At 44.0% G+C, this 19626-nt stretch overlaps 1 protein-coding gene and 1 non-coding gene across 3 annotated transcripts in view; one reads left to right on the top strand and one right to left on the bottom strand.

The window, feature by feature from the left end:
- Nucleotides 1-5998: 5998 nt before the first annotated feature.
- The window catches only part of LOC121276608 (retinol dehydrogenase 12-like), a 48703-nt gene continuing 35075 nt past the window's right edge, over nt 5999-19626 (bottom strand). For both annotated transcript variants that reach the window (XM_041185224.1, XM_041185225.1), the window contains 2 exons: nt 9895-10087; nt 5999-7296 (listed from right to left, as the gene is read on the bottom strand). In XM_041185224.1, the coding sequence (XP_041041158.1) occupies nt 7194-7296; nt 9895-10087 (296 nt within the window). In that variant the 3' untranslated portion in view covers nt 5999-7193. The remainder of the gene's footprint in view (nt 7297-9894; nt 10088-19626) is intronic.
- On the top strand, nt 18982-19054 carry trnaf-gaa. Its single transcript has one exon. It is a non-coding gene; the product is annotated as a tRNA-Phe (tRNA).

Genomic DNA, 19626 nt, shown 5'->3' with positions numbered 1-19626 from the left:
GTCTGCAATGTCACTGCTTGCAAAGCCCTTTCAACTACTGGCCTGGTGCTAAGGGACAGGAGAAATCTGCTCAGGTCCCCTCCCTTCTGATCTTATTCCTGCTGGAACCGTGTGGCTATCAGTGTGTCATAGACAGTCTTCCACATCATGCAACTGTGAGGGCACCCTCACATGGAAGCTGATCATTATCACCCTCCTCAGGTTTATGCCCCTCCAAATCCTCTTCATCCAAGAAAATTTCTGCCTCCTTCCTGTGTCCCTGTGGCATGTGATCTCCCCTTTGAAGCGCCAGGTTGTGCAGAGCGCAACAGGCCACAATGATGCAGGATACCCTCTCTGGGGAGCCCCACCTGAACTGTCCAAACAACAGAAATACATCTTCAGGATGCCAATGATTTGTTCAATGGTGGACCTTGTCACAGAGTGCATCACATTGTATCTCTCCTCTGAGGCACTTTGGGGACAATGCACAGGTGTCATGAGCCATCTTTTCAGTGGGTAACCCTAATCACCCAGCAGCCAACCATGTAAGCGCTACGGCCCTTTGAACATCTGTGGCACCTGACAGCGATGGCAGAGTCGTGAGAGCTCCCAGGATACCTGGCACACTTGTGTATGATCTGCTCCTGATGATCGCAGACTAGCTGAATGTTCATAGAGTGGAACCTTTCCTGTTAATGAAGATCAGGGGCTGCTGCCAGGGAGCTCTTAAAGCCATGTGTGTGCAATCGATCACGCCCTGTACTCTAGGGAAGCCGAAGATTGCCACAAATCCCAGAAATCTAGCAACCTGGTTAGCTTCATCCATTGTGAACTTTATATAATGATGAGCCTTAGTGTAGACGGCATTCATCGCCTCCTTGATGCATTTGTGTTGAGGACTGAGAGGTGCCACATATGGATCCCTGGAATGAGCCACTTGCAAAGAAATTGAGTGCAGCGGTGACCTTCAGTGGCACTGCCTGGGGATGGCCTTCCAGTCCATGTGGTGTCAGATCTTCCTGCAGGATGTGTCAGATTTGAGCCACCACATCTCTTGACAAACATATACATGTGCGGCGCTGTCTCTTACTCATCTCCAAATAGGAGGGGCATCTTTGGTATACCCTTGGTCGTGCCAGTTGCCTCTGTGGGATAGGTCTGACCTCCTCAGCCAGGATCTTCCTGGAGCATCCCTGGACCATGGACCTCAGGCTGTGACTCTGCTCTAAACTGTGCTAGATGGCACCAGACCTTTCTTCTCCTCCTCAACCTGAGCGCTGCCATTGAGACGGCAGCATTGACTGCAGCCTGCATTCTGCAAACCTTCTTCCTGTGGACAGATAGATCCAAGAGATGAACATATTTCACCCTACAATTACAGACCTCCAACTCCAAGCCGGAAAGCCGCTGTCATGTCCTTGGCCTGTGCTTACATGGCCTGCCTTTCACTGTTCCATCCTTGTAGCTGAGGCGCTCCCTCACAGACCATAGGTGTCTAAGAAGCCACCCCAACAAATTCTATGTAGGATGGAACACAGCTGAGCACAGCCACGTAATTCTGAGCCTCACTAAAGGCACTCAAACACTGCCGAATTTGGTTTGAGATTACCACTGACTTGCACATTTGGAAAGAATGGATGCCTCCTGCCCTGTGACCCATGTCAATTGGACAATGCAGTTTGCAGGGTTTGATCGAGCTCAGCTCCCTATCAGCTGGCTGCCTCTTCCCTTCTCACATTCCTTTGATGGTTACGTTCTCAGAGACCACCTCTAATGTGACCCCAATGCCTACTGTAGTCTTGCGCAAAAGCTCACCATAAGTTATTGGTTCCAGCTCTAACTTTTCAATAAAGTCTCCATGAATTCCCTCAGCTGAGCCTTCATCTCCATGTTAAAATTCTAATAAGTATGAGATTTTCCCCTGAAAGAGCCCCAGAGTCCAGCCATGGACTCCTCCCACACTGCTTCAGTTCCTTCCTTTGCCGATTTTTTTTCCAATTTCATTTTTAAACTGTGTCATTGATTCAGGGTCTCAACATGGTGGAGCTGCACTTCTGCTTCCAGACCAGCTTCGACTCTCCACCTGTCACTGTTCACATCTTTCCAATTACCCTGGAACCCCACGATGTGCAGGTGGACCTCCCTCAGTAGACTTCCCTCTGGTCACTATTCAGCCTCCCCCAGTAACCCTGGAGCCAATAGTGATTGTTGTGGGCATTCCTGCCCTCTTTTCTGAACCCATCACTTTGGATGTCCCCATGCTCCATATGAATCTCATCCCTCCCCATCTTTGGGTTTTGTGCACATTCACAGAGGTAAATCCCCCTGTGCCATGACAGCTTTGAGTACCACCCCCTTTATTACATTTTCCCCATTTACAGGCTACAGATGCCTCCCCTAACCATGATTATTCCATCTGCAGCCCAGAACCCAGCCATGTGTGAGGCACTGACCACACCCTGCACACCATGCTGTGCATGAGTCTGCATGTACCCCCTTTCTCTTGTGTCATACTGACCCCACTCACTCCCCTCCCGAGTCTGCATGCAACCCTTCATGTCGGGCTCCAGCACCCCCAGTCTTCCCTCTGCCTGCCATCCCCCTCCCCTGCCGCAGTTCCTTTCACCCTCATGTCTCTGCCTATCTCCCCCATAAGCCAATTGTCCCCATGCTAGTCTCTGCTAGTAGAGAACAGCCCTGCCTGAGCCCCGCAGCACCCAGTGTGAGCAGCCCTGCCTGCGCCCCACAGCACCCAGTGTGAGCAGCCCTGTCTGAGCCCCGCAGCACCCAGTGTGAGCAGCCCTGTCTGCGCCCCACAGCACCCAGTGTGAGCAGCCCTGTCTGCGCCCCACAGCACCCAGTGTGAGCAGCCCTGTCTGCGCCCACAGCACCGTGTGAGCAGCCCTGTCTGCGCCCTGCAGCACCCAGTGTGAACAGCCCTGTCTGCGCCCCGCAGCACCCAGTGTGAACAGCCCTGCCTATGAACCCCACATCTCACCTGAGAGAGCAGCTTCGGCAGCTGTGACAAGTTGGAGCAGCGCTGTTGCTGGTAAGCTTTGAATGTTGTACACGCCTCAGACTCATGGGTGAAGTGAAAATCGGTAGGTGCATGCCACTTATATCTGGTCGTGAATCGGACTGGTCTAATTTCCCCCTGCCATGGCATGTAATTAGGAGGGACAACGCGACCCTGGTGAGTTTCGTTGTTAATGAACATTCATGACAAATGGAGTTCCCGACGTGGATCAGTGGGAAAGTCGACCCGCAATTAGGCTGCCATGAATGTGCAGAGGGGAAAATTCTGACTTGTTTTCCCACTGGCGGAAATCTGGCCTCTTGCCTAATTTTCTGCTCACACCCCACCCGCCACAAATACCACTGCTGGCGGGACCAAAAAATTCTACCCATCCTTTCAATATCCAACCTGCCAAGTCCCCTCAGGATCTAATATGTTTCAATAAGATCACCTCTCATTCTTCTAAACTCTAAAGGGTACAGGCTGAGCCTGTTCAACCTTTCCTCATAAGATAGCCCCACCCTACGCCCCATCCTAGATATCAGTTGAGTGAGCTGTGAGCTATTTCTAACACACATATATCAATTCTTAAAAAAGGAGACAAAGAACTATACACACTACTCCAGATGTGATCTCACCAACTGTATCAAACATCCTTACTTTTATGATCTATTCCCCTTGCAATAAATGACAACATTCCATTTGCCTTCCTAGTCACTTGCCGTACCTGCATACTAACTTTCTGAGATTCATGTACTAGGACACCCAGATCCCTCTGTACCTCAGCAGTCTGCAATCTCTCTCCATTTAAATAATATACTGCTTCTCGATTCTCTCTGCCAAAGTGGACAATTTCACATTTTCCCACTTTATACTCCATTTGCCAAATTTTTGTCCACTCACTTAACCTATCTATATCCCTTTATAGGCTCCTTATGTCTTCTTCACAACTCACTCTCCTACCTATCTACACAAGAATGTAAGAAATACGAGGAGTAGGCCATTCAGCCCTTTGAGCTCTCTTCGTCATTCAATGAGATCACGGTGATTTTTTACCTCAACACCATTTTCCTGCACTATGCCCTTATCCCTTGATGTTTTTAAATGTAGAAATCTATCGATCTCAGTTTTGAACATACTCTTTGTGTCATTGATATAAATTGTAAATAGTTGAGGCCCCAGCACCTATCCCGTGACACTCCATTTGTCACAGATTGCCAACATGAAAGTGACCCATTTATGCCTATTCTGTTTCCTGTGAGCTAACCAATCCTCCATTCATATTATGTTACCCACTACACCACGAAATCTTATTTTGCGTAGTGATCTTTGATGTGGCACCTTGTCAAATGCTTTCTGGAAATCTAATTTCAGCATATCCACAGGTTCCCCTTTATCCACGTTGCTTGTTACCTCCTCAAAGAACTCCAATAAATTAGTCAAACATGATTTCCCTTTCACAGAACTGTGTTAACCCTGCCTGATTGCATTGAGATTTGCTAAATGGCCCGCTATAACCTTCTTAATAATAGATTTCAGCAATTTCCCTATGACAGATGTTAAGCTAAATAAATGGCCTGTGGTTTCCTGCTTTCTCCCTCCTTTCTTGAGTAGAGGAGTCACATTCGCTATTTTACAATATGATGGGATCTTTCTGGAATCTAGGGAATTTTGGAAAATTATGTTGGTGCCATACAACCAGCTGAGTTAGACTGCTGCTAAAAGGTATTGAGATGCTGCAGCTCCTTGAGAACACCCACCATGTCAATTCCAAGTGCCTTCAGTGGATGATCAGCAGTTTCCACCTTTATGTTATAGACTTTGGGAAAGCATCACATAGGACTACAAGAGCAGTCAAAAAGAAAATACTTGAGACTACAATTAGAGGTTTGCTTTGTACTTTTGGCGTTCTTATTTGTTTGATTGCAATTTGAAATTAACAAGTTTCCTTTTGTGCAAAGTTTCTCTAGATTAGTGTTTATTTGATTATGTCTAATGATGGACTAGAAATACCCATGCTGAAGGCATTCACCTGGGGATATGAGGAACTGCTGATGAAAGAAGAGGGCAGGGATGATTGAGCCAAATCATTCCTCAATGATCTCCTTTGTCCTCTCCTCCCAGCAGCTACAGGTCTCTGTACTATTACGTGTTGCTGTTCCTCAGCCACAAGGGCAGACTGAACAGCACATCTATGTTACCAGGAGAAGTTTGGGCAGATGCTCCTGGGCGGAGATTGTCCTCCAGCTCCAAAAAGTAAGCTGAAGCCATTTTTGAACTCTACTGCAGCAGCTAATAAGCCAGAAATAAGCATAAAGGTCCGTTAGCAATCTAAAGTCACTGACTACATTATTGTCTAAATGCAGCTAAGAGTTTCTTTAAATAACATCATCTTCCCTGCTGTTCCTGCCCAGGAGTTATGCAGGCTTTTTGAACGGGCAAATTCAGCACCTCAGAAGTTGCGTTTGTCAGAAAGGTCATCGGTGTATATTCGTTTGGTCCCTGCTAATTTCATGTGGGCTTCCTGAATGACTAAAATGTGACTAACTCAATATGATGTTGGTGTATTCCTGTTGGATGCCAGGTGCAAATGATCACCTCACACAAAATTTTGAGGTTGAATGTCCATATGAAGAGCACAAATCAGGCAGCTTTGAATTGGTTTTCCCCCAATAACTTTGTCATGACACAAGCTTAACAACGATTTGTGCTTGTTCATGGACACTCTGAGGAGGTTGTTCTATTTTTGACCAATTAATGGCCCCTAGAAGCTTCAACATGCTCCTTATTTCTCTGCTGTCACCAGGGATTTTGTGGTAATGTCTCAACAACATTCTAATGGAAGTGTTTTCTTTTGCTTCTGAGTCCAGTGTCACATATTCATAGCCTAAGGTTTTGTTCTGAATCATTGTGAAGCTTACAAGATATAATAAAAGAAAACCTAAACTCGAGAGCATTGTAATTACCCACTGTCCCAGGAAGTAGCCAACCACTTTCTGCTTCCCTTTTAGTTCCTCTTTAATAAGGAAACTACCGAAGTAACAACCCAGCAGGGACTAGTCACAGAGGAGGCCAAGGTTTAGGTAACATATAAATACAGGAGCAGACAAAATTTTCCCCTCTTTTTGGGCATGGAATTAAAATAGTCTAGGTTGGAGAGGAATATGGTGCATTCAGCACAGTTTCTGTGGCTACCTGACCCCACTGAGGGGAGGGAAGTGGTGCTGAATGGGTCCTTCTGCCTAACTTTCTTCATAGTGGTGTCATTTTTGAAGGCAGACTTGATAGGATGCCAAGCTTAAACCAGAAATCATGCTAACTCTGCCCAGTACTCAGCCAGTGTTCAGTGTGTTTACACTAAGCCCCGCTCTGCTGCCAGATGCATTGTGATTAGGACTTCGATCTACTCGCTTGTGCTTACCTTAACTTTAACCCAAATCCTGGGGATGAGACTATTTGAATAAACCATTGGTTTTACTTTTTACATGGTGACGATGGAATTTCACAGCAGCACCTTGCCAGTCCATTTTCAATTCATGAGGCACTGGCATCAGTACTGGGGAGAGTGGGATCTGTACCAATGGGATGATTTTCAACTGAACCATACTGGGGCAAGTTTTCTGGAGAGTCATATAACTAGGGTGGTGGAGAGGGCTTTAAACTAAATGGTGGGGGCAAGGGGTCAAGTTTTGGAAGATGTGTTAAATTAAAAAGAGAAGAGAAGGCAAGAGGGCAAAATAGGAATAAGGGAAATGATGATCAGAGCTTGGCAGGAAAGGACAGAGTGTACAAACCAAAGAGTGCACCAGCAGATAAGACTGGACGTTACAAGAAAAGTAAAAAGACAGGAGTAAAGACTCTGAATGCACGTAGCATTTGTAGCAGAACAGATGAATTAACAGCACAAATTATATATACACACATATTATATATACACACATATATAAAAAGTGTGTGTATATATATATATATATATACACACACACACACATGTATTATGTATAATATGTAAAAATGCATTATGTACATCTTGAGAATGTTAAATCATTTGCATTTCAATTGCAATAATGTTACTGTAATTGTATTATTAAAATTCAACCTCAATTTTGTTGAGTACGAACAGAACAAAGAAACTGAACCTAAAAACATCAACATTTATATAACATGCTGTTGAGGTCAAGGGTCAGAGATGTTTTCACTGCCAATCGATTTCCAACATTTGGCAGCTTACTTGCCATAATTTCTTTGCTTTCTCATCATCATGGGCAGACGATGAACAGGTTGCACGTTCACAATTGCTGGTTTGGAAAAATTGGAAAAGAAGTTGCTGAAATTTCCTGTTTACTCGTAACTGTGAAACAATTTACAATTCCTCTTCTCCTTTTATCATTCCATCAATCCTGATTCCTGAAACAAAATAGCAATGGGACACTTGCTCCCAGCCCTCTCTTAATTGGTGGCAAGGGAGCACAAAGTCTGATCTGGGAGAGAAAGTTCCTGCTTTTTATCCTCTTATTTTCTTAAAAGGAGATCACACTATTCAACTTGGCCGTTTTACATGTGGAACTTCACATTCATTCACCTTGCCGCTCCATAGCAGTGCAGTGAGGTATCAACATGTAGTGCAAATAACTCCATTAACCTTCCACGTTTGTCCTATAGATACACCCCATTTGCAGTTAGTCATATTCACTTAACTTGAAATACTATAGCCCTGCACTCAATAGTGACCTATTTGCCTAGTTCTAACAGTACATATTGTTTTCTCTTTTATGAAATGTGGAAGAACATCATCAAATCAACCAATGAAGTTGAATACCAATTCGTTGAGAGTGTAAATTTTAATTCAGTTGCAATGCAGCCACAGGGGCTGCAGAGTGGCGTGGAGGGCTGGTTAAAAGTCTCGCCTCCGTTCTCTGGGACTTTCTCCCAGTTGGTTTGTTAATTAGGCCCTTTAGGTGTCACCCCTCACACCCCCATCCTCTTCCCATGCCCATACATGCCAACTCATTCCAATCCATGATGCCACCTATCACAATAATTCCTTACAGCCCATATGCCAACTCAGTGCCAAACCATGCCTTCCATTCACCCCATTGTGCCTTATAGCCCTTATGCAAACTTAGTGCCTCATACCCACCACCCTTTGACCTTACACTCTCCATGCCAAATCCACCATGGACAGGCCTCAGGAGTCATGCTGAGATGAAGTAAAGTTGTAAATATCTATTACAGATTTGACTATTTAAAAAACACACTTATTCATGAAAGCCTATTCAAGACATTTAGACCCGTGGCAAAAATCCCAGAATTGGTCAAACTGTCCAAGTACCACCGCTCAACCTGGCATTTCCCATCCATGCAGGGCTGGGATTTGTGCATGCACAGTTAATTGTCTCCACTAAATTCAGATTTTTGAACCCTAGCTGTATGAATCCCAGGTTGTATACAGCAGACCTAGTAAGAGGATGTCTGAACTTGGTGGATTCTTTTGATAGCTACGGTACCCCTTTGGAGAGGGTCCTGGGACACCTTTGGGAGACGTGAGGCACCCTTTGGGATTGTCAGAATTAAACATCATTAAGCACTTTCTACACACAAACTCACTTGAGCTATCAAGCTGCCCAGGAAGTGTCAAAGGATATTAGATAAATTGACATGAAGTGGGTGAGGGAAAAGGGTGCTGGCTGGGGGTTGTGGTTTGGCATGAGTTGGCACTAAGTTGGCATGGGGGTCTGGGGGCCATGGGGGTGGGTGTGGGGTACCGGTTGGCATAGGTCAGCATGGATGGTTCTTAAGGTATGTGTGAGGGATATTGAGGGTTGAGGGTTGGAGCTATGTTTTTTGTTTTATTATTTTATTAACTTAAACATAGTGCCGGAGCACGGAGGCAGGCCTTGCGCACTCATTCCGGCTGCCTGCTCTGACTCCTACTGTTGCCTGACTGAAAATCTGATCTATGGGTGGCCATTTAAAAAGTCGGATTTGCCAAGCAGGTACATCTCCCGACTCTGTAACCCTGACCTGGGGGCAAAAACTGGGCCTTAATCTCCTCAAGTACTTCTAAAAACATCTATATTCATAACCCCACATCGAATGCAACAAATCCTTTAATAGCCTCTTTGAACTGCCAATCAAACTGTGAACCTACTGCTGTGATGATGATAGGTTGTGGAAAGCAGGCAAGCAGTAATAACGCTATTAATGATAACACTTACAGTTATGTCAGCAAATACCTATTGAAGGTACCTGATGTTTTTTCAACTCAGACACAAGGCTGGCAGGTTTTTTTTCAATTTTTAAAGCACAAGCTACTTAAGTAACTTCATAGCTTGACAGTTCTACAGATGTTATCTGCCCTTCATGAGCACAAATCTCTATTTGAGAAAAAATCATTAGTCATACCCTGAGGAATAACGCTCTTGCTCCAGCGAAAATGGGCTCTGTTTGAACTCAGCACTTGGCAGTTTCCTCAAATGGTCCTACTGAGTTTGGGTTTCCCTCATATGAGAGTCCCTTACTGACTATCAGAAATGGGGCAGGGCTTCCAGATCTAGGTCCCGCACACTATTTTTACAGCTCCCCAGAGTCTCTATGATACTGTGAAAATCTAGTCTCAAGTCCCATTCATGCATCACTCCAACCCTTACTTACTAGGATTGGCTCCCCAGTGCATTTAAATTTAGAAAATTATAGTGCTGGAAAATGTTTCTGTTTGTATTTGGCATCAATGTGAGACATACTCATGAAGGTTATATATAAATGAATTGCAGAGTATACTACTTAAAGGCATTTTCTTAGCATCACAGAAAGAATGTAATACCTATTGATCACATTGCATTTAAAAATAATAGTTTCCACCTTTAAATATAACACTAGCTTCTTTCTACCTTTACCTGAAATATTGCCCAGTTTCCTTCTCCAGTCCTTGAGCCACAGCACAATAAACTGTAGTTTCTGCACCACTCGTTGGAGATTTGGTAAAAGGTCGCAGCATTGCCAGCCCAAACCGAACTGCAGGATTCAAATATCTGGCTAGTTGCGTCCGGACTACACCAGGATGCAAAGTAAAGACAAGCACATCTGTCCCTATTAGAGAAGATGAAATAAGAACACTTAAAGTAGCAAATGACCGTTATACACGCCTGAGTGCACTTATATGTTTGTTTCTAAGGAGTTCTTTTTAAAATTATAAACAGGCAAGGAGTTGCATCAAGTCTACAGCATAGAAAAAAGAGGGCATTCAGCCCACTGCTCTGTGCTAGCTCCATACAAGCATCCTCCCACCCTCCTTCTTCTAAACCTCTCAGCATATCCTACTCCTTTCTAGTTTTCTGCTTGTCTAGCTTCTACTTAAAAACATCTATTCTATTGGCCTCAACAACATTACTCCTTCTGACAGTGCATTACATATTCCTGATGCTCCTTGGATAACAATCTCTCTCCTGAAATCCCTATAGGATTTATTAGTACCTTATATTTCTGACCCCTAGTTTCTGAATCCCCTACAAACATCTCTGTGTCCACTCTAGTGAACAGCTTCGTCATTTAAAAAGAAACTCTCGACCTGTTCAATCTTTCCTGATAACTATAACCTCTCAGTTCTGGTATTATCCTTGTAAATCTTTTTTGCACCTTCTCCAATAGTTCTATATCCTTTTTATTCTATAGAGACCAAAACTGTGCACAGCACTCCAAGTGTGGTTTAACCAAGCTTCTATACAACTTTAGCATGATGTCACTGCTTTTCAATTCTATCCATTTAGAAATAAACCTCAATGATTGTTTTTTTTTTAAATGCAATTATTAACATATATCAATACTTTTCCTCATTTATGTATCTATACCCCTAGATCCCTTTCCCCCTCCACACAATTTAGACTCTTAAGGTTGGATTTTTCCAAGTCTTCCTGACTCTGCACAACTTTAAAAATGGTGGGCGGGCGTGGACGCAGAAGTCCTGCCCCTAATTCTGACATCCAATTTTTGCTGGCAGGATTAGTGGTGTGATTCATATGAGGGATATCTGCACCCAGCAGAGCTATTTGAACTGTGTTGAGTTCAAACAGACCCGATTTTGACTGCTCCAAGGGCCTTAACCCACAGTTTGGGAGTCATGAATTGATGGGTTAGATGCAAATGGCCTTAAACGGTGAATAAGATCTGTTTAAATGTCATGATCTGAAGTTCTTTAAATCCCTTGCTTTTTAAACTTGGAAAAAAAAATAGGCTTAAGCTGCAAGTGAGAATTTTTAAAAAGTCTGCTGAAATGCTTTGACAGGCCATCTAGTGCAGGTTAGAAAAAACATTACCCTCTGTTCTCGTAGTTTCAATAGAGTCCTTTGTTGACATTTCCCAAAGGCTATTATTATGCCATAAAGCATGCTTGGCTGAGTTTCAAATCTACAATTATCGCAACAGGAGCCTTTGAGTTCACAGTTTGGATGACAGTTTAAGTAGGGTATTAAATGTTTAGCTATCTTTGCTGTAGAGTCGCTTGGGAGTGGGGGGGGGGGGAACCACTGACAGGGTGGGGGGGCTAAAGAGGGCCTAATGGCTCCTAAAACAACTGGGATGAAGTTGCAGAGAATCTAGACAGGTCTTCTAGTCAGTCTACATCAGCACTCGCCTGGCCCAGCAATTGCCTCGGACCACCTTCTGGGGTAGGCTGGCCCAAGTCTATCCCCACCGTCCCAGAGTGAAAATTGGGTCTAACAGGACCCTTTAAGCTGAAGTAGGTCAACAAAGTCAGGAAATTTCCCAGCTCTAACTACCTGCATCGGTAGCAGAGTCCAGCCCTTATTATCCAAACAGTAGGTGGCCTCCTTATTCTACCTACTGAATGCATTTGACAGGCCATCTAGTGCAGGTTAGAAAAAACATTACTCTCTGTTCTCGTAGTTTCAACAGAGTCCTTTGTTGACATTTCCCAAAGGCTATTATTATGCCATAATGCATGCTTGGCTGAGTTTCAAATCTATACTTATCGCAACAGGAACTTTTGGGTTCTCAGTAATTTCCCAATTAAACACCCTTCCCACCTTTGCCAGTTTAAGTAGTTGTCCTTAACCACTAATCTCGGTTTTCTGCTTTGTAGCCAGCTTTCTATCCATTCTTTTACCTGTGCCCAGGCTCCACATGCTTTGACCCTAGTCTTGAGTCTACCATGGAGTACTTTATCAAAGGTCTTTCAAAATCCAAACATACTGCATCACATGAAACATGCAACTCTTTCTCTCATAGATGCTCCATGAGCTGCTGAATATTTCCAGCATCTTCTATTTTAATTTTGGAATCTCAGCAGCTCCACAATGTTGCTTTAACATCTACAGGATCTTCAAAGAATTCAATAAGGCTGCTCAACAGTGGCATTCCTTTTGGAAATCTGTGCTGACTACTCTTTATAGTCTCAGTATATGGGTGAGAACAGCTTTTACTTTCCTCAACTAATCCATTCCAACTTTCTCTATTCTGGTTCACTCCTTTAGGTCTCAAGGCCCAGTTTAGAAACAAAAAATGTCAAAACTATGAAAAAAACCATAGGGTCATGTTATACATTTTCCTACATCTTAGCAAAATGCTTATTTTTGATTAACTTTATCTGCCTTGAAGATATCGAAGTTACTCACCTTACAACCTCCCAAGGTAGGAAAGAAGCAGTCCATGTCTAAATGCAAAATGACCTGGACAATATTCAGGTTGGGCTGACAATTGGAAAGTAACATTCACATCAAACAAGTGCCAGGCAATGAACACCTCCAACAAGAGAGAATTTAATCATCACCCCTTGACATTCAACGCCATTACCATCATTGAATTTCCCCAATATCAATATCCTGGGGGTTACCATTCACCAGAAACTGAAATGGACTAGCCATATAAATATTATGGCTGCAACAGCAGGTCAGAGGCTAGGAATTCTGTGACGAGTAATTCACCTCCCGATTCCCCAAAGCCTGTCCATCATCTACAAGCCACAGGTCAAGAGTGTGATGGAATGCTCTCCACCTGCCTGGATGAGTGCAGCTCCAACAACACTCAGGAAATTTGACATCATCCAGGACAAAGCAGCCTGCTTGATTGGCACCCCATCCACAACTTTCATTCCCTCCACTAGTGATGCACAGTGGCAGCAGTGTGTACCATCTACAAGATCTGCTGCAGGAACTCACCAAGGCTCCTTATACAGCATCTTCCAAATCCACAATCGCTACTATCTAGAAGCACAAGGACAGCAGATAGATGGGAACACCACCACCTAGAAGTTCCCCTCCGAGCCACTCACCATCCAGACTTGGCAATATATCGTTGTTCCTTCACTGTCGCTGGATCAAAATCCTGGAACTACTTTCCTAACAGCACAGTAGATGTACCTACACCACATGGATGCAGTGGTTCACGAAGGCATCACCTTCTTAAGGGCAATTAGGGAAGGGCACATCTCATGAATAAATTTTAAAGAAAAATATTCAAAAAAGACAACTCTCTAAGTAATGCTTTATGTCCTTTCTGAAAAACCTCTTTTTACTTGCACTTGTGCCTACTTTAGAAGGAGGTGTTGGCTTAGGGGTAATGTCATTGGACTAGTAATGCATTGGCCCAGGCTAATGCTCTGTGGATCTGGGTTCAATTAATTTGAATTCAGTTAATAAATCTGGAATGAGAAAGATGGTCTCAGTAACAGTCGATTGTTGTAAAAACCCATTCGCCCTGTAGGGAAGGAAATCTGTAATCCTTACCTGGTCTGGGCTACATGTGACTCCAGGCCCACCGCAATGTGGTTAACTCTTAACAACGCTTGGAAATGGCCTAGCAAGCCACTCAGTTGTATCAAATCGCTACAAAGCCTACAACAAGGAATGAAACCGGGCCGACCACCCGGCATCAGCCTAGATGCCAGAAACAATGACAGCAAACTCAGCCCTGCCGGCCCTGCAAAGTCCTCCTTACTGACATCTGGGGTCTCATGCCAAAATTGGGATAACTGTCCCACAGACCAGTCAAGCAACATAGTCATACTTACGGAAAATGTCCCAGACACTACCATCACCATCCCTGGGTGATGGTGAAGGAACCAACAAGAGGGTAAAACCTACCTGGCCTGATCCTCACCAATCTACCTGTTGCAGATGCACCTGCCCATGACAGGAGTGACCACTGCACAGTCCTTATGGAGACAAAGTCCCATCATCACGTTGAGGATACCCTCCATTGTGTTGTGAGCACTGCCATCATGCTAAATGGGACAGATTTCGTAGTAATTATGGTTTAAATACCTACCTTTAAGAATAATACTTGTTAGGTAAGATCGCATGATCTGTAGTAACCAATAGGAGGAGGGTAGCGCGGGCTACCTCAGGAGTCAGTGTAGAGATAGAGTTGGATTTGAAAGCACATGAGTAGTTGCTGCTGAGTGTATTGTAAATAAACCTAAAGTTTCCACCCAAGAAGAGTCTGCTGGTCAATCCTATCATTAATAGTCCAACTCAGCCACTCCACAACAGATTTCGAACAGACCTAGCAACTCAAAACTGGGCATCCATGAGGCGATGTGGGCTCTCAGCAGCAGCAAAATTGAATATAACCACAATCTGCAGCCTCATGACCCGACATATCCTCCACTCTACCATTATCATCAAGCCGGGGGATCAACACTAGCTCAAGAGTGCAGGAGGGCATGTCAGGAGCAGCATCAGGCAAATGTAAAAATGAGGTGTTATCCTGGTGAAGCTACAACACAGGACTACTTGCATGCCAACCAGCTTAACCAGCAAGTGATAGAGTGAGATAAGTGATCCCACAACCAACAGATCAGATCTAAGCTCTACAGTCCTGCCACATCAAATTGTGAATGGTGGTGGGCAATTAAACAATTATATGCAGGAGGCAGCTCCACAAATATCCCCAATGATGGGGGAGCCCAGCACATCAGTGCAAAAGATAAGGCTGAAACATTTGCAACAACCTTCAGTCAAAAATACCGGGTGGATGATCCACCTCGGCCTCCTCCAGCGGTCCCGCACATTACAAATACCCATCTTCAGCCAATTCGATTCATTCCATGTGATATCAAGAAATGGTTGAAGGTACTGGATACAGCAAAGGCTATGGGCCCTGACAACATTTCAGCAATAGTACTGCAGGCTCGTGCTCCAGAACTAGCTGTGCCCTCAGCCAAGCTGTTCCAGTACAGCTACAACACTGGCATCTACCCAGCAATGTGGAAAATTGCCCCGACATGTCCTGTCCTCAGAAAGTAGGACAAATCCAACAAGGCCAAACACCACGTCATCGGTCTGCTCTCGATCATCAGCAAAGTGGGAAGGGGTCATTGACAGTGCTGTCAAGTGGCTGTTACTCAGGACAACATGCTCACTGGTGCTCAGTCTGGTTTCTGTCAGGGCCACTCAGTTCCTGACCCCACTACCACCTTAGTTTGAACATGGACAAGAGAGCAGAATTCAAAAGGCAAGGTGACTACCCTTAAAATGAAGACCGAGTGTGGCATCAAGGAGCCCGAGCAAAACTGGAGTTAAAGGGAATCGGAGGGGGAAACTCTCCACTGGTTAGAGTCATACCTAGCACAAAGTAAGATGGTTGTGATTGTTGGAGGTCAATCATCTCAGTCCCAGGACATCACTGCAGGAATTCCACAGGGTACTATCCTAGGCCCAACCATCTTCAGCTGCTTCATCAATGACCTTCCTTTCATCATAAGGTCAGAAACGGGATGTTTGCTGATGATTGCACAATGTTCAGCACCATTCACGACTCCTCAAATACAGAAGCAGTTCACGTCCATATGCAGCAAGACCTGAACAACATTCAGGCTTTGAGTGATAAGTGGCAAGTAACATTCGTGCCACTTAAGTGCCAGACAATGACCATCTCCAACAAGAGAGAATCCAACCATCTCCCATTGGCATTCAATAGCATTCCATCGCTGAATGCCCCATCCCACCCCCACCACTATATACATCTTGGGGGGGTTACCATTAACTATAACCTGAACCGGGCTAGCCATATAAATACTGCAGCTGCAAGAGCATGTTAGAGACTGCACAATGTGTGGCGAGTAACGCATCTCCGGGCTCCCCAAAGCCTGTCCACAATCCACAAGGCTGGTCTACAAAGCCTGTCCACCATCTGCAAAGTCTATGACTGAAAAGAGTGCTGGGAGTTGGGTGGGTGAAGGAATCTTAATCTCTTTCTAAAAATCTAATTTTGTTTGTATTTAACATCTAACTGAAATTTACTGTTTAAATTCTAAATTTCATCCAGGCTTAGGCAGGGATATACAAGCTCTCCTCTGGGGAGCAGTTGAAGTTAGTTAATTAAAGAAACTAGCTTAAACTGTGTTTTTTCTGTACCTGGGGCTAACTCTTAAGTTTAGAAGGAAGAATTAGAGTTGAAGAGAAAGATAGTATGAGTTTCTACAGATATTTAAAAAAAGAAAAGTTAACAAAGTGAGCACTGGTCCTATAGAAAGTATGTCTAGGGAATTAATTAAGGGAAAATAAGGAGATGGCAGGTGAATTGAACAGTAATTTTACATTGGTCTTCACTATAGAGGATACAAATAACATCCCTGAAATAGCTGTAAATCAGGAAACAGGAGGGAGAAACTCAGAAAATTACAATCACCAGGGAAGTGGTACTGAGCAAGCTGTTGAGCTGGGGGTTGACAAGTCCCTGGGTCCTGATGGGCTTCTTCCTAAGGTCTTAAAAGAAGTGGCTGGTGAGATGGTTTATGCATTGGTTTTAATATTCCAAGATTCTGTAGATTCAGGGAAGGTTCCATTTGACTGGAAAATTGTTAATTTATTCAAAAAAGGAGCGAGACAGAATGCAGGGGCAGGATTCTTATGTTGGAAGGCGGGCACGATTGATGGGCCAGGGAGCAGCCAGGGAATGGACCATTGCCTGAAATCGGCCCCCAACCGCAATTTCATGCTGGTTATTAATGGCCAGTCAGCATGAAGTGTGCGCCGAGAAGCTCAGAGCTGCTGGGGTGGGGGTACGGTGAGGGCAGGCGCTGATATAAATGCAGGTGTGGGAGAGCGCTGAACGAAAGCTCCCTGAAGGCAGATAACTGCCTGAGGGAGCTGAAGAATTTAAAACCAATAAATGAAGATTTTTAAAATCTGGAAAAAAATGTCCATGCCACAGAATCAGTCACTGAAACATATACGTGATGAAAATTCTATCCATACATTTTTACTTATTTTTTTTAATTTGATAACGGAAACTGCATCCTGCTCTTGGATGAGGTTTCATCAAAAATGCAAAGTCCACCTGGCAGATTTGCCCATCCGTAAGGTTGGACGGACCACGAAAAATCAGGGACAATTGGAATCTTAACAACTTTACTTGTCGTCTTAATTGTCGGCAGGTGTGCTTCCGACACTTGTGCACCCCAGCCAGCCAAAATATCGCACGATTTTGCGTCTGATCGGGTCAGGCGTGCACCTGCACACTGACCTTAAGTTCTGCCCCAGGAAACTACAGGCCAGTTAGCTTAACATCTGTCATAGAGAAAGTGATGGAAGCTATTATTAAAGACATTATAACAGGGAACATAGAAAATTCAAGGTAATCAGGCAGGGTCAACATGGTTTTGTGAGGGGGAAATCATATTTAACCAACTTATTGGTGTTCCTTAAATTGTAACATGAGCTGTGGATAAAGGGGAACCAGTGGGTGTACTGCACTTAGATTTTCAGTATGCATTTCATAAGGTGCCACATCAAAGGTTATTGTGGAAAATAAAATCTCATGGTGTAGGGAGTAACATATTGGTATGGATGGAAGATTGGCTAGCCGACAGAAAAACAGAGAGTAGGCATATCTGGGTCTTTTTCCAGTAAAATGAAACAAGGGAAGTGCTACAGGGATCAGTGCTGGGGCCTCAATTTTTTACAATTTATATACGTGACTTGGATGAGGGACCGAAGGTATGGTTGTTAAATTTGATAGGAAAGTAAGTTGTGAAGAGGACAAAAGGAGGCTACGGAGGGATATAGATAGGTTAAACAAGTGGGCAAAGATCTGGCAAATGGAGTATAATGTGGGAAACTGTGAAACTGTCCATTTTGGCAGGAACAATAAAAAAGCATATTATCTAATTGGTGGGAAACTGCAGAGTTCTGAGATGCACAGGGATCTGGGTATCTGAGTGCATGAATCGCAAAAGATTAATGTGTAGGTACAGCAAGGAATTAGGAAAGCTAATAGAATGTTGTTGTTTCTTGCAAGGGGAAATGAATACAAAAGTAGAGGTTATGCTTCTGTATACAGGGCATTGGTGAAACCACATCTGGAGTATTATGTACAGTTTTGGTCTCCTTATTTAAGGATGTAAATGCATTGAAAGCAGTTCAAAGGAGGTTTACTTGACTAACACCTGGAATGGGACGGTTGTCTTATGAGGAAAGGCTAGGCTCATATCTGCTGGAATTTAGAAGAGTAGGAGCTGATTTGATTGAAATATATAAGATCTTGAGAGGTCTTGACAGTGTGGATGTGGAAAGGATGTTTCCTCTTGTGGGAGAATCTAGAACTAGAGGGGTCACTGTTTGAAAATAAGGGGTATCCCATTTAAGACAGGGATGAGGAGAATTTCTTTTCTCTGAGGGCAGTGAGTCTTTGGAACGCTCTTCCTCAAAAAGTGGTGAAAGCAGTCTTTGAATATCTTTCAGGCAGAGCTAGATAGATTCTTGATAAGTAAGGGGGTGTAAGGTTATCGGGGGTTGGCAGGAATATGGAGTTGAGGTTACAATCAGATCAGCCATGACCTTATTGAATGCTGGAGCAGGCTCAAAAGGCCGAGTGACCTACTCCTCATTCATAAGTTCCTATATAAGTCAGGAGTGCGATGGAATACTCTACATTTGCCTGAATGAGTGCAGCTCCATCAACACTCAAGAAGCTTGACACCATCCAGGATAAAGCAGCCCGCTTGATTGGCACCCCATCCACAATTAGCCGAAATAGCTCAGTTGGGAGAGCATTAGACTGAAGATCTAAAGGTCACTGGTTCAATCCTGTGTTTTGGCAGAAAACTGCAAGTCCACTTGCTTGAGTGTCCCCTGCTTCTCACTATGTTTATCTTGGGAAAGGCTGAACAGACTTCCAAGGATTAAGCCCGCAAGCAATGGCTATTCTGTAATTTTGTTAACATCCCCTACAGTAATGTGGGGGGTTTGGTAGAATTTTTTCCAATCTCTTTAGCATGAAAAATCTGACAGCATGCTACTTTGGCTTCTCATATATTCAAGTGTAGAGAGGTTTTTGGTGTTCTAAATGTGGCAAAATAAACATTTTCAAGGTTGAAAAAGACATCCAATCTATCCTCTACCGATGCTCATTGGCAACAGTGTGTACCATCTACAAGATGCACTGCAGCAAACCACCAAGGCTCCTTCAACAGCACCTTCCAAACCAGCAATCTCTACCACCTAGGAGGACAAGGGCAACAGATGCATAGCAACGCCACCACCTGCAAGTTCCCCTACATGCCACACACCATCCTGATTTGGAAATATATCACTGTTCCTTCACTGTCATTGGGTCAAAATCCTGGAATCCCCTTCCTAACAGCAGTATGGGTGTAACTACGCCATATGGAC

Source organism: Carcharodon carcharias, chromosome 3, assembly GCF_017639515.1.
Source record: "Carcharodon carcharias isolate sCarCar2 chromosome 3, sCarCar2.pri, whole genome shotgun sequence".
Taxonomy (NCBI): domain Eukaryota; kingdom Metazoa; phylum Chordata; class Chondrichthyes; order Lamniformes; family Lamnidae; genus Carcharodon; species Carcharodon carcharias.
The sequence above is the reverse complement of the archived record's forward strand: the minus strand, read 5'-3'. Positions and strand labels throughout refer to the sequence as shown.